At 32.6% G+C, this 25843-nt stretch overlaps 1 protein-coding gene across 11 annotated transcripts in view; it reads right to left on the reverse strand.

The window, feature by feature from the left end:
• Window positions 1-25843, reverse strand: part of Liprin-gamma (liprin protein kazrin) — a 158425-nt gene that overhangs the window by 28624 nt on the left and 103958 nt on the right. For all 11 annotated transcript variants that reach the window (XM_087414186.1, XM_011055433.2, XM_011055432.2 and 8 more), the window contains one exon: window positions 2138-2549. In XM_087414186.1, the coding sequence (XP_087270312.1) occupies window positions 2138-2549 (412 nt within the window). The remainder of the gene's footprint in view (window positions 1-2137; window positions 2550-25843) is intronic.

The raw sequence follows: 25843 nt of genomic DNA on the forward strand, positions 1-25843 counted from the left end.
ATATTAAAATTTTCTCTTATTTAGAATAATTGTAGGAAATTCTTCACCTAGTTAAAACATCAAATTTATGCCAATTACATGAACCGTTATTTAAATTAGCATTTCTACATTTGATTCAGTGTGTTTTATTCAATTAGCTAATTAATAGATTTACAATAACATAGCTGCCTATTTGCAATAAATATGTAATTTAAATCATAAATTAAATAAATTTAGCGTACAACAAATTTAACACAACATAATCTAATCGCATTTATTTAAAAGTCACATTAATCGCTCTTAAATGATGTAGTATGATTCTTGATAGACACACTCGTACAAAACTCAACTCGTGAACGATTGCACTCGAATGTATTGGGTTAGAATGAGGAAAGAAGTAGCAGCGAACGGAGAACGACTTATATTGGTGCACGAAGAAATCGCTGGAATGAAGCCAGCCTTTATTGGAACGTGCGTCCGACCTGAGACGGATGCAGTGTGCTCGATAAGATGGATTCAACCGGCGATCTTGACGATGAATACCTCTACGTGAAGCGCATGATCGATACGATGCTTCGAATGCATTCGTCTCGAATTTGCATCTACACACAGGGTCTACTCTCCCTTAGCGAGTATGTTCGTGTCTCTCCTCTACAAGAGAGAAGGGAGAGGAGAGAAGGGAGAGGAGAGAAGAGAAAAAGGGAAGAGAGAGAGAGAGAGAGAGTGTACAAGAATTGTATAATATATATTAATGTACACTTTTTATTTTTGATCTTTTGTGAATAGGTTTTTCATGAACCCGTTAACACATTTCTTGTGTCAAAACATAGTATAAGAGAGACTCTGTGGTACCTAAGGACATAATTATTTTTTTAATAATAACGAGATTTTTAATGTTGGTTACTCAGTTATATTAGTTTGCAACTAAAGTGATATAACTGAGCTGACAACATCAAAAAAATCTCATTATTCAAAAAATAATTAGAATGTCTCGTGGTACAACATGTCCCCAAGTGTAGTCTCGCCTACATTTAGCGCCATACAGTTTAAATTTTTGAGATTTAATCTTGATAGAAAATGTATTTTTCAAAATATTAGCCCTGCGACGAATTAATATCCAACATTATTCGGAATGGGCAAATATGTTAAAAAGGACGAAAATGATGTAAATCCTCATATTCCACGAAATAACTACTGCAACCTAATAAAGAACTCAGCTCTTATGAGTTGCAATAAGTAGTTTAAAGGCGGCAATTCTGGTTTCAAGCCGCGGAGAAAACTATGAATCATGGTCAGTCATAAAAGTAACAGCACATAACTGTGAAATATATAGGATAACTCGCCAGAGAAGTTAAGATAAACGTGGAAATACGAAAAACATTCTCGCCACGCCGTCTTAAAATTTCATTCTTGCGAACTTCTTAAAAAGTCTTATCCGCCGAAGTGCCTGCGCGAAGTCGATAACTTTCTGCCCTGCAGCTTAAACGCATTTCTGTACCCGTGCTGTCTTTATGAAAATACTTTGGCGCGAAATAAACTTTCAACATTCAACCTGTGAAGTTCTTCTAAGATCTTGTTTCCTCCTTCAATGAAAGTATTGTACGAAAATATCTTTTTATTTAAAGTCAACGGCTTTTTATATTACTAATCGCACTTTGAGCTGGCTATACGCTCTCGGTACTTGTTCAAATATTATGACTTTTAAATGGGATATACAGAATGTTTCGTAATTGATGATACAAAGAACAGAATAAAATTTTTTCATATAAGGTTTTGTTTTCGAAAAAATCGATTTTAAATATTCACCGGCACGTGTGCACTTAATTACGTTTCAAATTAAAAATTGTATATTGTGTAACAGAATAAGCTGCAACAATTTATGAAGTTATAAAATTCATCGTAATATAAATATCTTATTTTATCGTATAATTACACCAATTACTTTAATATTAAATTACGCAATAATGAACACAAATATGAGCAGAGATAGTAATTTAAAGCGAGATCCATTAAGTCGAGATACAATTAAATTTCTTGTTTCATGAAAATCAAACGAGCAGTTCACAAAATAAAAGTTCGTTTAATTAAGGTTCACAGAAAGTTGAATAAAGAAAATAATTAGATATTAAAAATATAAAAAATTTCTTTTGTTACAGACCTACAGGACTGGCTCGCCGCTCGATAGGGCTGGTTCTATCTTTCCTGTCTACCGGGCTAGTCCGTTTGTCAATGGGACTGGCGGATTTATCACTGGCCGAGCTTCTCTTCTCGATGGGGCTGCTGCCAGCGCTAAGCCGTTTGCCATCTTCCTGTTGTGCCTGTTGCTGAGGCTCAGCTTCCTGACCGGGGTTCGCGTTGCCACTGGAAACACTGGTTGCTGTACCAGAATTGTTGTTACTGTTAGAGCTGCCATTGCCGGCGTTGTTATTATTCAGTACGATTGGTAAGGCGCCACGAACGTCGCGTAATTCGCCCCGAAGTGTGGCGCACTCGCCCCTAGCGCGTTCCAGCTCGCCATCCAGCCGGGCGCCGGTTGCTGCGTTCTCCTCCACCATCACGCGGAATTTTGCCTGCGAACGAATAACAGAACACATATGTGAGATAACAAAAACTGAAAGAAATACGAAAGATATCAAAGAACTTGCAAGATTAATAAAATTATTAAAATTTGTACGCACTTCCTATCTATACTTTGTTTGTATTTTGCATGTTATATCTCTCGTACGATAATTCTGTGTTCTATTTCTATTCGATGAAGAAGCAAATAATCAATTTCTAGATTTATTCCATGTAGAGATAAATTTGTTCATGATGTATCTACATTTAACTTCTCTGTATTAATCGCAACCAATTTTCTATGCAATAAGTGTATTGAACTTCACTGTAATCTTGAAATAAGTAAGTTTTCATGCAGTCGCTTTTGCTCGTTTTGGACTGATGTTCGAACTAAAATTAGTGAGTAAAATTTGCTCTTCTACTTGCCTATCTCACTTATACATTATTGGCCATTAAAATTGCACAGAAAAAAACGCATCATACTAAATTGAAATTTGTAAGATGGATAGGTTATGGTAGAATATGAAAGAAAATAAGATATATTTAGTAAAAATACCAGTTTGTCTTTTAAATCCCACATATACTCCATGTAATCGTAAATAATCTGGCATATAAATATTATTTTGATATCTCTCATGCCTTTCTTAGTATTGCAATTTTAATGATCAGAGTATAAATTTCTAGCATCTATAAATCTGTCTCTTAAATAAAATTTTATTATTAAAAATTTAAAGTGTAATTACAAATACTTGACGATAGAAAGTTTCTTCGGCTATATAAAGATTCAGGTACCTTGTCCGTTTGCAATTTTCCTAAAGTTGTCAATTAAGCTAATGCGTATCAAAGTGTAACAAATGTATGAGATCAAAGTTTCGACACAAGACATGCAGTATTAACAAATATGTTTGGCTCGTGCGATTCTCATTGCACGTTTATTATGTAAAAGGGATTGAAAGTTCTTTACACATTATAGTGATATCGATTGATGTCGCTTTTCCGCTATTCAGAAGTTTCGTGAGCATGACTTTGTACGACCTTTGGAGTCGCGGCACGAGTCACTAAAATTGCGAAATAAAGAAATAGAAATACGCCCAGAACGCGTAAAGCCGTATTTCTTTCGTAGCTTCGCATTAGAAGTAATCTCGAGGATAAGTAAAATGCTATTTCTCCAGACTACGAAATCAGAAAGATGGACGAAGCCTAGGAGAGACGCATTTATAAAATCTTAGTGCTATATTCTTGCAGATTTTCTCCCAACATTTCTATTGAGGGGTTGAAAAATTCAGGCAATATTTTTATGATTATATTTTATATATATTTTTTGCATCTCTTTAATTAATGTTTCACTCGAAGAATATCGTTAGAATTCAAAATAAAAAAAATTCGTAATATGGTAATTACGCCTAATACGTCTCATTTTTATTCAATTAATTTTCAGAAATATTTCTTATTTTAAATCTGATCACCCAGTTTCAATGTTGGACTTATGTTAGCAAAAATCGTTTAGGTTAGTCATATTGAGATAAAATTATCTTGCATTATTAGAGATTTTAATACCAGATTTGGGATTCCTAAGACATCTATGTGTATATATTATACTTATCGTGTCTTTGATCATTTTTCTTGAGAAATAATTTCCATATCACATCCGCGATGCAGATAATTACGTGCGAGCATTAAATTCAGATTACAGTCGCGTCGCTTGCAAAATTAAAATAGCATTCTCTAATGACGATCAATGAGACTCCACGGATGTAATTCCCAGGAACGCTAATTCACACAAATGATTGCAGAATCTTTCGTGTGGAATAATAGATGACTCCCTCGTGTTCGGACTGACACATGGTTCCGTACGTTGGGATAGGTCGATGATATAATATCGCTCTCGCGATTACGAATGTCGATGATGTACTCAGCGAAAGCGGTCGTGGTAACCGAACCTGGGTCAAGCGTGACTCTCAGCCCTCGATCTCAAATGGAGGAGTCGATAATGCTCGCCGCTAGTTGTTAACAACTTAACTCCATCGTCAAGTTCGGTAGGAAACTCTATGTAACTTTAGACGTATTGTATTGGTTACAAGATTCGAGTAATTTAAACCCGCGGCTAAAATATTATGTTAATTAAGATTTGATAATAAGTATCAACTATGTAGCAAATCTATCTTAGGCGTTTTGGATTATTAAAAGAGGGGATTATAAAATGAAGGGAAATTTATCATGCATCGTTAAATCATTCGTAACTGTGCAGATATTTACATCAAAATTGGTGGTTAATGGTGGTGAACACCTTTCATCAGCGATTGATGTATTAATATTATATTAATATTACGTTATTAATACGTATCAGATCGATCCATTTGTGCAATGCACGATACGAAATTATTATTATATCCGGTTTATATGAATATTGAGGGAGGGCTGTAGGAAAATATAGAAATTATTTCTATATATTATTCAAGAAAGATTATTAGGAAACATCAACTGGCATATGTAATAAATAAGTTAAATTTAAACTAGTTTTATATCAAGCAGAGAGAGGAGAAAGTAAAATTTTCGGATCGATTTCTTCATTAATGTAAATTGCATCGTGAATAAAGTGCTGAGAAATCTCGCAGGATACGATCGAAATTGAACGCTTCGCGAATTTAGATAGCTGATCATTACGGTGAACCAGAAGTGCGAACGAAGCCCTTTGAAATCTGCAATCTCGATGCAATCGAAAGCAGTGAAGTGAGCACGGCAGCTTTCCAAAGCCGCTCTACGCATGTAAGCGGCTTTCGGTAAGCCATGCCACTTAATAACACATTGTCAAACACGAGAATTTCTTATTGCAATTAGCGTGCCACAATCGAGAATAATCCACAAACGAGAAAGATCCACAAGTAAGAAAGATTCACATGAATGTTGAGAATTCGCTTTTAATTGAAAAGCTTTATTTTATAATGAAGAGTTAAACAATGAATTTTCTAATTTTACTTCAGATTCGCGCATAAAATATTAAAAACATTTGAAAAAAGATTTACGTCATTAATAGACAGCATATCTCTTAAATAGCTTTGTTCTTATTAATATCTTCCTCGACAATAAAAATTGTACATCTCTATATTCAACTTTTATTAATTAAAAAATTATTTCATATAGATTTAGAACTTCATCTAGATCAAGAACATAGTTATATTAGGCGAACATCTTCAGGAAAAGATTTTGAATTTTATTCAATTTAAAAACGTGATTTAAAAACGTATTTTATTAAATAAATTAAAATATGAATTTTATTATGAGAAAAATTGAAATAGTTTTAAAAATTTTATTATAATGTTCAGTTAAGACATTACTAATCGCCGATATTCTTTTCATTTTTACTGCTTCTAGATCAAAAACATAAACTTGTAAGTAATATTGTCATCGACACAACGTCAAGTATTACCCACATTTTTAAGTTAGCGAGTTAGCGACATATGTTTCTGATTCTATTTTATTCGGTTAGGCTGTTTTATTTGAGGTTTAAGATCTCTTCAAGACCTAATAGATTTCGTGAGAGACGCAATCTGCAATTATCACGAGCACCAAACTGGTAATCAAGCGCTGCCAAGAAAATCTTAGAGAGAAGAATACATAGTACTAAAGAAGACGTGAAAAGCGAAACGAGAGTGGTTGTCAAGAGGGTCATCTTTGGCCAAGTTCCAACGACACAAAAGAATAATGAGAAGAAGAAGAAGGCATCTCGCGGACTTGTTGCATTCCCAAAGGCGGTTCATCCCTTTCCCTTCGAAGCGACGCTTCGACAACGATCGCATTCACGCCCTTTTCACGGTTGTGAGCCGTCGAAATCGCGACGATAAATTTCCGCTGAATGGAAACGAGCAGTGAACGAAAACCACTGTGTTTCACAACTGTAGAGCAGTTTCGCCTTTAGTACTCGACGTTTAAACACTGCACACACACACACACACACACTCTCTCTCTCTCTCTCTCTCTCTCTCTCTCTCTCTCTCTCTCTCTCTCTCTCTCTCTCACACAATATATTTCATCACACTGACATTAAACCGCAGTCTCTTCAGTAGATCTGTGCAAAGCATTTCAAGGAAAGATCAATACATTTAGAAGTGACGAGATAAAACCCTTCTCTCTTAATTGTACAATTTTTAGTGAGAAATTCAAATGAATATAACATTTCCGCAGCTATGAATTTTGTTGCAAGAATTATTCAATATTTCAAATTAGATATCCAACTGGAACTCTGTTTAAAGCTTAGTTAACAACAAATTAGTTAATACTGACTAATTCGGATAACTAAATTATTTAACACTTGAAGGAATAAATTTTCAAATACGGAATGTAAATTATTTAATCGGCGCAATCGATATTACAGTTGAGTTGGTAGGATATCGGCCGACTGTTTCGGGTTCAGTTCAGCCGGTTATCAGACTATTTTGGGTTGTGTCTGACTATAACAGGTTCCGGGATTATTCGACCGGAGTCACAAACGCCAGTGTAAATGCTAACCACGGACTATCGCGTCGGTTGTTTGTCGAAAAGCTCCCGATATTATATGTTTCTCCTATGTTTCGGCGAGGATCGTTCAATTGGGGATGCACGAGAAACAATTTCGCGAACAATCGCTACGAGTGTATCAGCCTGTAACAATTAAATGAATGATCAGGTCATTAGTCGAACAATTTGTCGTACACAACTCACCCTGTGCGACTCTTTATCAGCTCGCTGTAACACGCCCGAAAGATACCGTAATTGAACAAATCTGTTTGTATCAAATTAGAATTAGGAACCATCATTGGATTGATCTTGCGGAGTTACCAGCATTAACAACATTCTCGTAGTAAATTCTGTTCTAAAAACTTCTACTTAAAAGTGTGTTTTCTGAACCGTGAAATTGTTGGAAGATCTTTTGTTGAGTCTTTTTTTGTATGGAAAAAGGGAATATCTTACAAGAATGATGGTTTCTTAATGTCTCAATTTTTTGTATTAAGAAATCAAATCTCAATTTTTCAGGAAATCAAGTCTCAATTTTTAAATATATTTATTATCACTTTAATCATACTTTTCACGAATTATAACATTTTTACGTATTATTAACAATGTAAGGAATATGTAGATACAATATTAGTTTGACTCTCTGACTTATTTCGTGGGATCTGTGACGTTCCCAACCAAATTATTAATGATCTCGAATCAGCGTGTGAAACATACAGGGACCAATAGAAGATTTATTAAAAAGATTCACGTATAGATAATTAGTTTAATGAGATTCTGCTCAGTGGAAGCCGATACGTTTTCGCACACAGTGAGACTCAACGAAAGAGCAACAAGATACGTTAGCAGAAGGCAAAAAGTGATGCCTGCTATTACCGTGACCGCTGGGAAATAAACGAGGAAAAGAATCTCAGCTTCGAAAATTGCCAGTAGCAGGCTGCTTCCCAATTGGAAAATCCAGCCAGAATATAAACGATCCAACAGTTTTCGAATTATTTCTTTCTGCTATTATAAAATAAATTGATGGATATTCTTCGATGGCTAAGTCGAATCTCGATGCCAAATATCAAATTAAGTACTGAAAATAATGGTTGCAACATTTTGACATAACTATTTATTTATCTAAACACAATATATTATCATAATTCTAACAGGAAGGATATAACGATGAAAGTTAATTTTGTTACACATGCGTTACTCCGACACAAATGCTTGATGTTATGCTAAAACGGATTAAAACAAGTTTCAAAGGTGAGTTTGTTAGTACGGCAACTGAATCAGGTTCAGATGACTACATTAACTCTTAGCACTTTTATTTTATTTATACTACCAGAATATAATCCACTCAATAATATTTCCGCAAACTTAATTCAAGTAATTTAAGAATTTTACTGAAATCAGAGAAAATCCCGAGCTCCAGGCTGTCTTTCTAATTACGAGCGTAAAGCTCCGGGCATTTGTCCGGGGGTGTTAACGTGGCAAGCTCGACGAGGAAAGGAAAGCGGGGTTTTCATTTCATCGTGAAGTGGTGCATGAAATATGCATAGCTCGATGCATCCGCGATTTTTCACCGGAAAACCTCCCGCCCGCGCTGATGGTTGCTGCTCGCTCTCAGCTTATGCACGTGCATTTCGTATGCTACGTAAATTTACGACGCATAATGGATATAGAATCGAATTACGAGATTTTCATATTCGTGTTTAAAAATTCCATCTTAATACCTCGATATCTCACAATAACTTCTCGATAACTTAGTAAACAATAATTTGTTGTTGAAATATTTCTTCGCTTTATCAAATTTCACGATAAAACTTTCTACGTTCTTGAAATAACAGCTATATTGAAATAATATAAGAACGAGGCTTTAATATACCTCGTATAATGAAAGTTGATTAATGTACTTAATTTTCATTGTAAAGTTAATTCGATAATACCGTAAATCAAGTTATAACTTATACCAGTCATGTTAAAATATTTTGTTTCTGTTTCAATGTGATCTTTTCATATTTGAAAGAAGGAATTAAGGGATACATATATAATAAAGTCAACAGCAATTTCTTTTAAAATTTCGTATTAAACCGCTGTCGCTAATGGATAATCGGATATCGAATTGTGCTGTCATTGCTGTCTCCAAATTGAAATAGCAGCCGTACCAGTTTTAACTGTGTGCATATCCAAATGCATAAGAGATAAATGCATCGTTCGCTTCAAGATTTATTCCGTCTATAAAGGAGTAAAAGTTTCTCTCAGATATACTTTTCCCTCTCGGATGTGTGACGTGGGGTTGGTTATCACTTTGAAATATCTTCGCCACGTATTTTGCATATGGAATGGCCGTTACATATTCTTCTTCAGTAAAGCAATTTCTAGCAAAAGCCAAACTTCAGAGCCTTTCACAATTCTATTGAGAGATTTTCTTTCTCTATTGTTCGTTAATTAAAATCCTCGGCGTCTTTCGTTTTCTTGCAAATTACATTTCTCTTACGAACTATTTGTCGGCTTTGCGTGAAACTCATTTCGTTTTGTATTTTGCTTTCCTATCAAAAGTATATAAACTTTGCGATCTTTCTATATTTTCTCGTTCCAAGTTCTTCATCGGAACGAGTTCCGTGTCTGGGTGCTATAACGAAGAAATGAACTTTTAAAAACGAAACCAAGATAAAACAAAGAAAATAAAACCGTCGCGTCATAGCCAACGAGAAATTCTGTGAGCAGTCGGGTGTATTTCCGATGAATACAAAACTTCGTTTCAAAAGAATTTTATTCTCTTTAATCCTTAAACGCCATATTACAGGAACAATGCAGTATATAGCAATCTATCCTCCAATTTGATTGCTTATAACTTTCATAAAAAAGAACACACTACAGAACACTGTACAGAACTTTTATTTTCAATAAAAATGCCAAACATTAAAGCACGGAATCAAACAAATATATGTATCTTTATTAATAAAATTATTAATAAAAAAATTAATTAACGGAAAAAGTATTGGAAAAAGAAAGCCAGCTTATACCGAAACAAAATTTAAACGTTAAGGCTTATCCTTTTCCTCTCACCTGAGATAATTAACATTAAAAATTAAAAGATAGCTGATGATATTTTTGCCCGTCTAATTTTTTCGATAAAGTGTAGTCAAAGCGTTTATAAAGGAAAGGTGATAAATTCAACGTTCGATATAGACAGCTGTCAACCATAGCTCGTTCGCCATAAGTGCATATATGTACTTAACGTTTTACCTATATCATACGCCATATACTATCCAACTAAGTTAGCTGGGTATTTGCGGCGCGGTCCAGCATATGGGTCCCTCATTTGAGAGATCGCATCTTCGTTCACCGGCGAGTGAGAGGGCGATACAAAGTGGCCGCTGCTATCGATGTTATTACCGGTAGACTGTTGGCTCGATACGATTTTTCCATCTCTTTTATTTTCCCGTCGGAAATCGATGCTATACTTTGTTCGGAAGATGTTTAATTAACGGTTGTCGTGCTGCATTGATATGCCGGATATAAAGTAAGAGAATAAATTGGAGAGAAAAATCGCGGTCGCATTTGCCAGGATCGTGGGAGGCAATGAAAAAGCAATGAGAATTCTTTGATAAAAATTAAAAATATTTGAAGTAATAAATATAACAATTTTATTTAAAAATATAATTTTGTGATCGAGATACGATTGCGATAATACGAAATAATGCTGCATTAAGTATAACAATCAGGAATATATAGTCGTTATTTTAATTATAACTTCACTTTGCTTTATTTGGGATATAAACCTATAATCTGAAATTAAGTTTTATTCGAGATATTTTTTTCTTAATTATGCAAATACTTGTCGCGAAATAATATCAGATCAGCAATAAAAATATATCTTCTTTTTTTATGTGTGAAATAAACCGAATTTACTTGTATAAAAGGAATGACAATTTGTACTCTCACCAATACGATTCGGCTTATTTCCCTATGGATTTTCCGCGGTTACAGCTTCCTGACGCTGCACCGGTGAAGCAAATAACCCTAGCTTATCTCTACTGGGATATTTATGAGAACACATCTCGAACATATTTCCGAAAGTTAACAATCCAATATGTTTATGTGTATACATTTGGAGTAAATAATTTTGTTAATATTTTCATTACAATTGAAAACAAATTGATATTAAGCTTAGGAATATTTATATTCAATCTCAAGTCATTATATTATTTTATGTATTATACTTCTCTCTCTCTCTCTCTCTCTCTCTCTCTCTCTCTCTCTCTCTCCTTATTTATTTTACTATTTATGATAGTTTATATATTTCTTATTATTTCATTATTTCTGTTTCTTAAAGAATTTCTGTGCAATCCTTTTAGACAAACTGTTATTCGAAAGCACTTCACGATACGGTCGCAAGTGACTTACATTTATATATAAGAAATATGGTATGCAAGCGACAAGATGAAGTCTGTCACTCGCAAGGGGCGTCGTGGAATGAATTTATCGTGGAAAAGTAAATGGCAAAGGCAAAGGAGAGGCGAGAAAGGCGGATCAAGAGAGGTCGTCGAGTGACCCTTTTTCTCTCACTCTCCAGAGGTATGCAGATGTCGGAGAAAGAAAAAGGACGACAGAGAAATTAAAATGGACACTGACGGGAATTTGCACGGCGCGCGAAGAAAGATGGAATTTCAACGAACGGGTGCTCTACTACATTTGTGATTATTAATTCTTCTGCTATTGGTTTGAACAAAACTTTTTAAAGAGCGATATTCGCTGATGGAAAACGGAAAATTTTTCCGCTTTCTGTAAAAATTTTCATAATTTTTGCATCGGCCGTAAATTCACGGAATAAAAAGGGGGAATTTAATACCATCTAAGTGTTCCCTCACACCTACGTGCTTCAGCATGTCGAGCGAAACACGAGAGAGAAGCTTCCTCAGCCAAGACTCAAGGGAGAGCCTGTGAAAGAATAAAAAAGTGACATAGAAAAATAAAAAACCTAGACGAAGGATTTCCTCGACTTATCTGTGCAAGAACAATGACAATGTAGTGATTATCAAGTTTGTCCTCACTCGAACGGTGGAAGTAAGATGAATAGATGTGAAGAAAAGTAAGGAAAAGTATATAGTAAGATATAAAATGAGAGAGAGAGAGAGAGAGAGAGAGAGGAGGAGGGGGAGGGGGAGGAGGAGAAAGGGAAGAAAAGACATATGAGAAAGAGATAGAGTAAGAATTGTAGATGGTAGATGGAATGTCGTAAGAAGACTACGAAATGATGCAGTAGCTGCGCATTACCGGAAGCAGCAGCCGCCACTCGAATTTATGAAATTGCAATTTTCCGGCCGCCTCGTTGCACCGCGTCGGAGCAATTTGTCTCGCAACGTACGGGGGTAAAAATAATCCAATCCCACCTTCTCTCTCTACCCCTCTCTCTCTCTCTCTCTCTCTCTCTCTCTCTCTCTCTCTCTCTCTTCTCTCAAGCTTTTTCCTCACGTTGCGATGCGGAATCGTCCGTTGTAATTGCCGCGACTCGAGTCACGTAGAGAACGGTATCGATTTTCGCCCTGAGCAGCGATAATCCGCAAAGACAACAGCGATTTCCATTGCGCGAAAATTATTAGCGTGTGTGTTGCGGGATATCGAATTTAATTGAAGAATGTAATATTAAAAGAGAAATACAGTTATGACAGAGTTATTTCACAAAATTTTTGAAAAATAAAAAAAATTTTTATATATTTTTATTTTATAAAATAGAGAATAAATTTGGAGAACATGTCTTATAAAGGACGATATGTTAGCAGAAATTAAATTTCAAAATTGAATAGATAAAAAGTTAATATTTTAACATTTTTATGTTGAAGAAATAACACTTTCATGATTAACGATTTTGTAAACGCAAAGAAATGTTAATTAAAAATGAAAAAGATAAAATGGCTGAATAGTCTGTTATTTATTAATGTTGAATATCAGAGATGTCATATGGCATCTCATTAGCCTACCTCTTTTGCTATTTTTTTGCAGATATAATGCTCTAATTGCAATGCTTGAGTTGCATACTTACAATTAGTTTTCTCTACGCGATATTTGTACGACAATAGATTTAATAGATATCGATGTAATCAAACACATGTCGGCTTCACAAGAATAATCGTAATATATGCGATGTATGTAATGATGTTTGATTATTAATGAGCAGCTGCAGATCGGAATAAATGTTAAAAGAGATGAATATTAAATCGCAAGTCCGCGGGCGACATGAAATATTTATTGGTGGCATGTATTATTCTGCGAATATCCTGGGATTTCATATTACAATGCAATGCCGAGGGTAAAAGTAAATGTCAATGATGTAAATAATCATATATCAACGATATAATCAGATGATAACGCTCGCAGCATACGAATCGGAGTAAAATGACAAAAATTGACAATTCCTCCCTTCTTTCGCACATTTGTTTATTTTTTATTAGATTGAACAATAGGAAAGTGCGTTCCTGAAGAGAGATGCACGAAAATGTTAGCCACTTAAGCGAGAGAACATACGGCACGTGCTGTTATTTAAATAACAATTTCACGGGTGTCCCTGTCACATCGTTTCAGGTTTCTAATGTGGGCCAAACTTGAAGCATCAAGGCAAACTGGTCTTCGCTCGTAGCTTCTCTTTATGTAGGCTGGACATCAAAGTACGGTCCTATCCAAAAATGGAAATCGAATAACTGTAGGGACACCACAAGAAAAGAATAATCAGTTTAAGATGAGCGAGGTATGACTCTAAACTTAAATCCGCTTCTTAATGTATTTTTGTATATACTTCATATTAACGAAACGACGAATATGTGGGAAATGGAGCAATAAATAATATAAATAAGAGAAAGAATTATATTAGGTGTTGGAATTAATTCGTAGCGTTTTACAAGTGATGGGAAGTACTTTCATTAATGTATTTTTTAATGCTCATGTGAAATAAATAACATTCTTTCATTAAAAACGCTACGAATTAATTCCAACACCTAATATATTCAAAAAAATTTTGGTGCTTAATAGATAATAGTTTTATGTAAATTTTTAAATAAATTTTTCAGTTTTATAAACGTCGATTCTGTTTGTCAGACTTAAATGACATTAGATCTGTAAGAAAAACAATTTCTCTAATGTATATTTTTCGCTGGAAACACGCTGTAAGCTTGAATAAATAATCCGAAGGGATCAGAAGAACTGGTGCAACTTTGAAACTTACACTTTCCGTTACTTGCGTGAAAATAAAGTTGAGAGTGTTGCAGAGACAGCTCCCAACTGATGTACTTTTTTTTTCTAAACATGGATATACTTTATTAAAAATAAAAGATAGATATACGAGACAAAGAATAGAAGAAATTTATACAGCTTGTTTTCTTAAACTCACTATTATGTTTAGAAAGAAATATGTACAAAGTTCCACCTATTATTTTAATTAAAAAATTACAGTTACGAAAATGAATGTAAAAAATATGACATTATTTTTTTCTTCTTGTGCCGTCATTCATTGACTCTTTTGAAAAATGCAATAAACTTATAATTAATAAAATTGAGAATATTTCTGATAATTTAATTATTTGCTGAAACTAGGAATAAAAAATAGATCTGCATAATGTTCTATTTTACAATATGATGTATACAATTTATAATATGTATAAGTGATGAATTAAAATTGTTTTATTTTGAAAATTTAAGATTGAAATTAACAGATTGAATATGGCAACGATTTATACACAAATCCAGCACAAATATTTAAAAAATATTTAAAAAATGCAGCAAAAGTTAAAACAGAAGTTACATTATATTTACATTGCCTCAATGAGTTAAAATTTATTATGTGCAATGCGCGGAAGAAATATTTTCTCGTGATCGATATATTGCTACCAGATACTTCGAGAAACTTATCAGTTGAATGTTCCGGTTAATTAATGATTAGAATTATAATTATACCTAATATTTTAATTTAATCCAGTACTTGCGGCGCCTGAAATCTGCGTTATAAATAGAAAATATTCTGAGACATGTAAATATAGCAATAGGAGTCACTTCGTGTTCCGAGTGCAACATAACGTTATTATGCTGTTTCGCTCGCAATCAGTTACGCGTAATCATTGTGTGGATAATAAACAGATGCAACAAATTGTTCTGCTGTCGCAGTTTCGTGGCAATGTTTCATCAATTACTGTTGCATTGAGTTACGCGACTAATTGTACGTATAACGCGAGGGGTGTGTCATGAGCTTACATTACACGGTGTTTATGCAACTTAACTGTAACTGTTTACTGTTGAAGTTTCAGTCCTATTCGATCGCGTTTATACATCCGCAAACACTCTTGAAGAGAGAATGTAATTATCCAAAAATTAAAATTGTTTTTACAACTTGTTAGCTTTCTAAGAAAGTTAAGTTCAAAATCGTTGTAGCAATCTTTCTACAAATATCATAAAATTTGTCCCACAATATGTACAATAATTCACTCAACGTATCAAAAATAATTTTTCGAACATGCTACCATAAGTATACAACTAAGTAAGTTTCATTGTATCTAAAAATCTTATCTAAAAATTTAGCTAGATATAAATCTTAAAAATAATTTTGTCATCCATCAAAATAATTATGTAAGACGTTCTAGTTGCTAGAATATCAAAATTTTTTGTAATAATGACGCTTATTATGCTTCAGCGTTTCTTATAATTACTTGACACGTCCTATAACAATTTCTTTTAGACTTAAGTATATGTCTAGCTAAATTTTTAGATGTTCCAACAAAACCGTTTTCTCTGTATACATGTTCGTAAGTACGTTTCAGTAAATTGTGGAACAATCTTTGTGATCTTTCTAATCTCTAGATGTGTTAGATCAACGCGGTTGAAGCAGATTTTAAGATTCACACTTACATTTCACTATCAGCGACTTCATGCATTTATTTATGTATAAATGACAGGGCGCGAGATATTATAGGACATCCTAGCGTCTTTCGCCGGCAGTTAGGATAATTATAGGCGGATGAGTAATTCCGCGCGCGCATTAAATTTATGTCCATGTTCCGAAAAGGTTCACTGCACTCGAATCTATCATGGCATCGACTGATATCATTGTATTTTAACATAATTAATTTGAAGACAGACATTTCTGCCTTCACTTATATCTATGGTTCACAATTCATAAGAATGATTTTTACAATCTTTATGATCTCTCATAAACATATTTAAGAAATATGAGTTAAGTTCATTCGCTTGTAAAACAAAAAGCTATCAAATAATTTATAAAATTTTATTAAGTGATTCTAAAAAAATAATTAATTTTCAATATTTAATTAAGTATGTAAATATATCATATCATACACATATGTTTGAACTTATTATGTACATTTTTTAGATGATGTCTCGGAAAGAACGAGTTCGCTAAAAATCTAAAATTTTGTTAGGTACAGATCTAAAAATAATTTTGTTGAACCATCAAATAATAATTATTAATTAATTAAAAAATAATGTTTTGCAAAAACAAATTTTAATAATCTAGAAACTAATTTAAGTTTCCAACAGAATCAGTTTCAGATTTGTGTCAAGCAAAATTTTATATCTCTTAGCAAAATCTTCTTTTCATATAAATATCCTATTAATCTCATTATTTTCCCATAATTTTAATGTATGCTCTTAGAGTAGAATTCTTCGCAATTTTTGAATTAGTGATGAATGGTTTCCATTATATCACAGATAATAATATTCATTTTTTAATTGATCCAAGAGCTGAGGCTGTCAGGATGCGAGACAGAAGTGCGAGAAGTGTTTCTGCGAGTAGAACGCCGCGTGTGCCGGAAGCTCACGGCTTTTTGAGGATCGCAAGCGCAGCTAAATAGCCAATTCACCGCTTTGTCGTGGACGAAGTCCATGCCACAAGGCGTGTTTCAAATGCAAATATAGGGACTGCCGCGCGCACAAACCGACCAGCTTAACTGCTCCGTCGGCGGTAGTAAAGTTTGAGCCTAATAAAAAGAGGAAAGGCAATTTCCTACTCGCCCGCGGAGCTCGCGGAAGCGGAATTTCATAAACACGGAAAAAAAAATGGAGGAAATGTAAACTGGCAGCCGTACACGAGCGTGTAGGGGGAAAGACAGAACACCGAGTTCGCTTGAGCGACAAATTTTTGTACAAATTTTGGAAATAACGATAAAAACGACAAAAAGTTCTATGTGTGTAATAAATTTGTGATGTGATTGTAACAATTCTCAATTTATCTTTTAATTTTTAGAAATTGTTATAAAATGAAATAAAGGCTTTATTAAAGTATTCAAACAAAAATTTAGCTCAATATAGGAAATAATTTTGGATTATCAAAATAAATATAGAACGCTGCAAGTGATTGTTAGAAATATTAAAGCTTTTTACAACATTGTCATCAACATTTAAATTCTATATAATTATTTTGATGATTTAACAAAATTATTTTTAGATCTGTATCTAAATTTTTAAATATAATACTTCAGCAAAATTATTTCTGTGTAGCTTTTTGTAACTATAAATAATTACTAACAATATGATCTCTGTGATGAATCTTTTTGTAACATTATTTGTTAATAAATTGTAAATTGATTAAGTTAAGTCAATTATTCCAGATTAATTGTTCGATCTTCCAAACACTAATTTTCTCTAAAAATGAATAATATAAAAGTTAAAAAAATATACATATTTTTTACCAGTGCAGAGGTCAGAACACACGATTTTTTTATTCTGGAAATTGCGACTCAATATCGACTAGAATAGATGAAATATTTCGTCTGCCCGGTGGGTTTTGGCTTTGGCGGTGTCGCTTTAACGAAGAAATATTCTATATCGTTCGTATCTCGTATTTGCACGTAGGGATAAACTATTACGAAATGAACTATTCCGCCGCATTAAGTAAAAATTTTAAAATATTTGTAAATTTATAAATTTTTTTTATATAGTTATTACAGTATAATTTAAACAATAGTTTAATAAATAATAATTTAACTCAAAATAAATATAGATTTCATGCAATAATAAATTTGTCTTGTTCATCAGACAGATTTTTTAGATGCGTTATTAAATTTTGTAGACAAATTTTTAATTTTTTAGTTGTACTTTTATAATAATAATTAATAAATAATAATGAGGCTCTGTAAATATAAAACAATATAAGTAAAAGAAGGGCAAAAGAGCCAATATTTTTAGTAGCAAAATTTAGATCATAAAATTCATATAACAATAAGGACAAAAACATACGTTTCGACTTCGCTCGAGTCATTTTCAGTGTTGCGGTAAACTTATTCACACATCGCTATAAAACAAATACATATAATATTACAAAACTGATTATAATTTTAAAATATGTATTCTTCATTTTATGTAGTACGCTGCAATTCAATTATATCGGAAATCAAAGTAGTAAGAAAGTAATACTCTAGAAAGTGACCGTGGCCGTTTTTAGTGATTATTTTTCCTTCTCGACATTGAGTTATCAGATGTCGTGGAAGTCAGATGTTATTCTTGCAAATTTGCTTCAATTAATAACTAATGTATTCTACCACAATATGGATTACCACCTTCCTACGTTTTTTCTTATTAATGGACTCTCAACACATTTATTAATATAATTGACAAGGTACATCATTTTATTATATATATTATTAATTTGTATGTGTCAAGTATTAATTTTTCTTTTGTTCATGGTCACTTTCTAGAGTATTACTTTCTTACTACTTTGATATAATTGACTCGCAGCGCACTACACAACACAAAATGAAGAATACTTTAGAATTATAACGAGTTTTGTAATATTATATATATTTATTTTATAGCGATGTTGTTTGAATAAGTTTATCGCAACATTGAGAATGACTCGAGCGGAGTCGAAACGTATGTTTTTGTCCTTTGTTATTATTATATGAATTTTATGATCTAAATTAAAGTTCTTTTGCTACTAAAAATATTGACTCTACTGCCCTTCTTTTGTCTATATTATTTAATAATAATTAAGTTTTAATTACCATAAGAAAATTTTACTTTTTATATAATTTTCCATTTGTTAAAGTGTACGTTAAATAAATTTAAATAATAAAGAATAACGCAAATAGCACATATTGCGTATGAAATAATAAACAAACGTATGAATTAAAACATGTAGTTTTCAATATACAAGATATATGAAAATATGCGTTCTATAAATAATACTTTGTGATCAATTCATGATATGGAGTTTTTCTCTTCAAAATAATATTGCACTGTACAAATATTATAAGTAAATTAAAAAGAAGCAATCAAAAATTAATCGGCTGTATGTACGATTAGTATAATTATCACAATTTATTTTTTTAAACAAGATAAAATTACTATGTGATAGATAGAGAAAAAATAAAAAAAGGACTGAAAATTAAATTAATTTTTGTCAACCTAATTTTGATCTACTTCTGTAGCAGAATAAAACTAAAGAAATGCAAATTATATGACGTTCGAACCCAGAATCATTTTCTCTTCCGCTGTGTATTAAATTTTCATAATCGACAATGTAGTTTTTAAAATATATCAATTTTTTATATATTACAAATTATGAAATAATGTGCAATTTTTTAAATGTACTATTAATTTAATTTTATTGATTATTTTATCAAAAATAAAGAACAATAAACATTTATTTTTTTATATATGGATGAACATTCTTTTTAAAACAGTTAAATATTTTTTCACTAATATCTGTCACGTATTTTCTACGTAAAAATTTTCCAATTGCGCAAAATTAACTGCAGTCAGTAGAGCGTAGGATTGTCAGGAAAATCAATCCTGAATCATCAGTTTAAAAGCAGGCAGTTGCGGTGACAAAAACAATGTAAAATTATTTCCGACACATTCGATACATTATCGTAAAACCACTGCCAGACCCATTTAACCTTTCGTGTTACATTATATAGTTCAATCCAAAATGGTTCATCGTAATACATTGCGCAATAACTGCAGAACGGAATTTTGCTAAATATATAGGAATAGCGTGTCGTTGTCAAATCGGCTTACACAGGTCGCATGTAACTACACACACACACACACACACACACACACACCCACACACACAATACCAACACACACACACACATACACACATATACAGAGTACTCGTCACTATTTTCCAGCAGGAAAAAAATTACAAAACGGAAAAACAAACAAATGACAAGCCGCTTCGAAAGTAGGGGTGACGGGCGACATTTTCTTTCATCCCTCACTGGCCAAAGAGAATTGGAATGGAAACGAAATAGACGGGCTGACGCGCGGGTTAAAGAGGGTTAATCCATTACGGTTACTGTTAAGGCACGTAATGCACGCTTGCACGCTTACACAAAAATGAAACGGAGGATGGCGCCTATTCACGCTTGCGTAGAAAATCAACGTGACTTTTACATGACTCACCACGATATTTTCTGCTCCATCAAGTTTTTTATTCGCATCCGTGGCATATATGAAATTTTATATAAAAGAATTCCAAGTCTGAATATGTAAAAGAGATCATTTAAACAAAAAGCTATGAATAATTGAAAAATGCGTATCGGATACAAAAGTTAATCACCAAAATGACGGCGTGTATATTCTGCAGATATTATTTTATACAGGTACTAATCATGTATGATATATAAATTTTTGTATCGAACAATTAAAAGAAAATTAATATTATCTTAATTAAAGCAAAAATGTTTTCAAAATGTTAAAGTACCGTTTATGCTGGAAAATTTGTCATATAATCCACGCTCTTAAAACAATGTTTGATGAATTCATTAAAACGTGAATTAATAATAGATTCCATAATTCTCGCGCATGTATCTCTCTGTTCATTCACACACGTGAATTCATAACGTTGATTTTACATAGATTCTACTCCATGCGTATTTATTTTGTTTCTCCACTCTTGCATTCGAGGCTGTCATGTAAACGAAATTTTTACATCACTCGGCTTTTACGCAGACATTCCGTATTAATCCAAACATTTCGTAAATATTTTTCTCATAAAAATGCGGAAAGTCTTTCGCAAACTACGAGCATCCGAAAAATGTACTTTGCATGCATTTAGTAGTAACTATGTGTAATAACTTCGTTATGCAGCAAAATACAGTAATGACAAAGAAGGTAATAAAAAATATGTTCCGACCTAATGTAAAAATGTTTAGTAATAAAAAGAATAGAAATAAAATCCTTTTTATATATGTGACGTATAAATAAAATAAAAAAATTTGCAGATGTAATCGACTATTTTTTAAAATTTTTATAAGAATTGCGTAATTTGGGTTTGTTTTAATATCACTGATCACGCAAATCGTGCAGTCTTGTCCCATATTTGCTTCCGTAAAATTTTTACCGAACAGTGAAAGTTCGTTTAAGTTACGAAGAATAGCATGTTTACCCATCTTCCACAAAAAATTTCATCCGTTCAAAATTTTAGAAATATTTAACAAACCCCCATCAACATTATATAACACACAGAAAATCTCTTTTTCGCTTTTAGAAAATTATAGTTAATGTTGATTATCATACAGACATTTAATAATATAAAGTAATAATATTAAAATATAAAAAATAATAGTAAAGACATTTAATGTATAATATTAAATATGTTGTATACATCCAGTTTCAATACATCCATCATTTCTGCGATCTTAAAACTTTAATTCTGAATAGAAAAATAATTTCTTGATAATGATTACCATATTTCTTAATGTGTAATCTTTTTTAGATATATAAAAATCGAAGAAATAATTTAATAAAAAGTATGTATATATCGATTACATGTTCGTATTTCATATTTATATATAATATAAAAAGGATATTCCAAATAAAATTATTTCAAGAAAAAACTGTAATTTCAAATAATATGTATTTCAATTATTTGAAAAAAAAAATATTCTTCATATATGTTATCACAGTGACGAAAAATAATGTAGCGGAGTAAAAAATATTTTATTCATTAATCTTTAGATCCAACATAAAACTGTACATTTTTACGAGGTGCATACATATATATATTAGACAAAAAAAACAATTTTTTTTTAATCGGCCTCTCAACTCAAAAGCTTCTATTTCATGCCAAAGGAACATCTCTAAAGTTTTATTTAAAATATTAAGATTTAGAGGTCGGAATAAGCGATTTTTAAATCAAAATTTCGATTTTTTTTAATACATATTTGATTTGATGCAAAAATGGCTTAATCGAGATTTTAAATGTGGTATTGTATGTCTTTTTGATTGCTGAACACGACGGAAACTTTTGAACTGAGAGGTCAATTAACAAAAAAAAAAAAGAATTTTTTTTTCTTGTCAGTCTAATATACATATATATATATATATATATGTATGCACTCGTAAAAAAAATAAATATATATATTCTTTTTAATTTTATAGATGCAGACGAACAAAAAATATTTTGTTGAAAAATTAAAAAAAACTGTGCGTTTCTGCATTTCCCACGCACAAGTTAAAACGGTGGAAATGGCTGAAAAACACATACGAAATCAGTAGTTCTCTTATCGTCTTGTCATTTCATCCCTCTTCGTCATTTCGCAGTGGTGTTTGTTCAGCCGCTAAATGGCATCCACCTTCTCTCTTGATGAATCCTCTCTGCTTTCTCCAACCGCTGCTTTTCGTCTACCGCGGCAGCGCGCTCTCATTTGCGGCTGTTATCTGTGTGTGCAATATCTGTGATCACGTGATGGCTCTTAATGTACGCGTTTTAGCTTTCAGCAAAACGTTCTGCATTAATTGCCAGATATAATAATATTCATGACGAAGACAAGCGTTCGTCATATATACTTCGTTAAATATTTAAATACTTCAAATTTTATTATTAACAATTATTATTAATTTTTTTTATAATAATTTGAAAATATTTTTGTAAAATGCTTAGCAAGCTGTGTATATATATATCTTTGTGTAGTAATATCAATTGTGATAAAATTGTATAAAAATTGAATCTTCATCAATTCGGTTTTTTTTTATTTATAAAGATAAAATAATATTTTATATCGCAAAAAGTATGTATAATATTATACAAAATTATATACCATTATTTTAACTCCAGAAGATACATGACAAATAATTATACGCGCGCATCTTTTTATAATACAATATAATATAAAATAACATAATATATAACTTAATATAATATAACATAATATAATATAATATAATATAAAAAATATGATATAATATAATATAATATAATATTTGAATGATTTTCAATATCTTTCTTTACATTCTAGTCAATTATAATAGCTATCAGAGAGAGAATTTAAAAATAGAAAATGATTTGTCACAAAGGTTAACAAAGATGTTCTATATAATAAGAATCCATGCATTTCCAAATCAAATCGAAAAAAAAAGTTTTCATAAGTTCTTGTGTACCTTGCGTAAAATCTAAGCGTCAAAGATTTTATGTTCTATCGGCTGACATCCATATTTTTCTTCATAATTTGCATAGACACGCTCTTATTATATGAGCATCACTTTTTTGTTCTACCAGCGGAAACAACCATGCCACATACACAAGATCGTCTCGCGGGAATGTCCTTATTATTCTTGACGTAACCGAGTGCACGCGCGTACTTCCTCTCTCTTTATCCATCATATCTCTCCTTTTCTCTCTCTCTCCCTTTCTCTCTCTCTCTCTCTCTCTCTCTCTCTCTCTCTCTCTCGCGCGCGCACTTGCTTCTTTTCCTCCAATTTTTTTCCAATCGATGCAATGAGATGCAATGCGATCGACTACGTTATCATCAGACATCAGACGCAACTTCGACAACTTTCGCGAGAAAATAATTACTGCCAAGATATTCGCTAACAATGTCATCTGGTATCTCAGTATCATTTAAACTTTAAATAATAGAACGCTCTATAAAATCGATATATCGTTTATTTAAAAAATAATGCAACTAAAAAAACGTAATTTTTAAAATTATTATCATGAATGAGTTAAGTAAATATTACTCTTTATATAACCAAAAATGAACTAATTTTATTAAAAATGTTAATTCATCAACAATTTAAAAAAAATGTCAGAATCTTCATAATTTGAGAACATGCTTTGTACTATCTTTGTCATCATTATATTTTTAATAACAAAGTTGTTATTAAATTAATTAAACACATACATAGTTATTAAATGCATGAAAAGTACATTTTTCGAGTACTCGCAATTTATGAAAAATTTTTTATATTTTTAGAAAAAAAATATTTACCAGTCAAAAGCGTCATAATTCAAAAATGCGATTTTTAAGAAGTGCAAAAAAAATGACGAAAATGTCATTCGATTATATTAAGAATATATTCTTTTTGTCGATATAATTTGATTAGCCAATAATTTTCTGTCAAATTGAAAAAACATATTTTCCTCTTTTCTAAATTAATTTTTTTAATCGTGTCATTTTTTAAGTAAGAAATCAATCTCTCTGAAAGTAAGAAAAAAATCATCACGAAATGCTACTTCGAGAAGCTGTATCGTTTTCATAAATTTCTGATTATTGTCGCCACTCTCGCGAGATTCACGGCAACGTTTCTTGTCGCAGCGAGCGAAGCCGCATTTGAACTTTGTGATATCGCTCGTATCGATCGTATCCAGCGGCTGAGAAACTTTGTTACCGGCTCTGTCAGCGCGTATCCGTTCCACGGTGTATGTACGTTAAGGCGACATTATGCCCAATTCATATGCCTCGTCACGTCTCGCCTTTTCTATGTGTCCTGCGACCCGACCGGCGTGCACGACAGCTTCCTCTTTCCCCCTCGGATACACGCCTTCCGTCGTACTCGTTCCTCTCTCCTCGTTTCTGTCGTAGATACGCCGATACGCGCAGGAGATCGAAATTCAAACGCGGGTATAATGGGGTGATTTCGCCTTGAAACGTCGAGTGGAAATTCTCCTTCCGCCGGATATTGCTCGGCGGCCGATTGATCATCTTTTGGAAACGGGGACGCGATTGAAAGCGCGACTTTTTCTGTTGCTTGACTCAAAAGCTGTAACGCGTGCTTTTTAAGGGCTGTTTGCGCTGAAGCAGCAAAGAACGACCATGCATTTCATATATTTCTCAATGTTACAATATAGGTAGACGCGATCGACATTTTGGTCGTTCAATGGTAACTACAATTGGGACTAAAATCTGGATTTTCTGAATAATAATATTATTGTGAAATAAAAAAGTATATACCAAATATATGTAGATGATAAATATATTCTACGATAATTCTCCAATGTTAATTTCCATCCACCTTACGCGCGTTTCGTGTCATTTTCCAATTATATATTTGAATAATTATAACATTTAAATTGATGATAATTATATATTTAGATTAGATATCCGAGCGTTATATGATCCGTAATTAACGTAAGATAATTGACACGTGATATTCAGTCATATTACAGGAAATTCCTTCACTAATCCCATGACATGATAATGTTCTCGCCTCACATTATGTTACCTCACCGGATACAAATTATTGCCGCGATTTTTATGACGTTATAATTACGAAACGCAAGCGCGGCTCAACTTTAATTTCGCCGTGCACGTATCCATTGTCAGCAAACTGCGGGCCATCGGTTTGATTGCATTAATCTCAAAATTGCCACGTCCGCCACGTTCGAATGCTATTTGAAGTCAGATAACGTGTTTATGCGCGACGTGTCGCGTGTGATTTAACTATAATAATCCAAATCCGCGAGAATCTTGTCTACCGAGAATATGTCATTACCAGATCTGATTATGAAGGTTCGAAACGTTCTAAAAATCTTGCGTAGCATAATTCCGAAACGCGTGAATACTTTTTCTGATGCGATCCTCTAATAAAATATTTA

This window comes from Acromyrmex echinatior, chromosome 15 (genome assembly GCF_024713525.1).
Source record: "Acromyrmex echinatior isolate Ae372 chromosome 15, ASM2471352v2, whole genome shotgun sequence".
NCBI lineage: Eukaryota > Metazoa > Arthropoda > Insecta > Hymenoptera > Formicidae > Acromyrmex > Acromyrmex echinatior.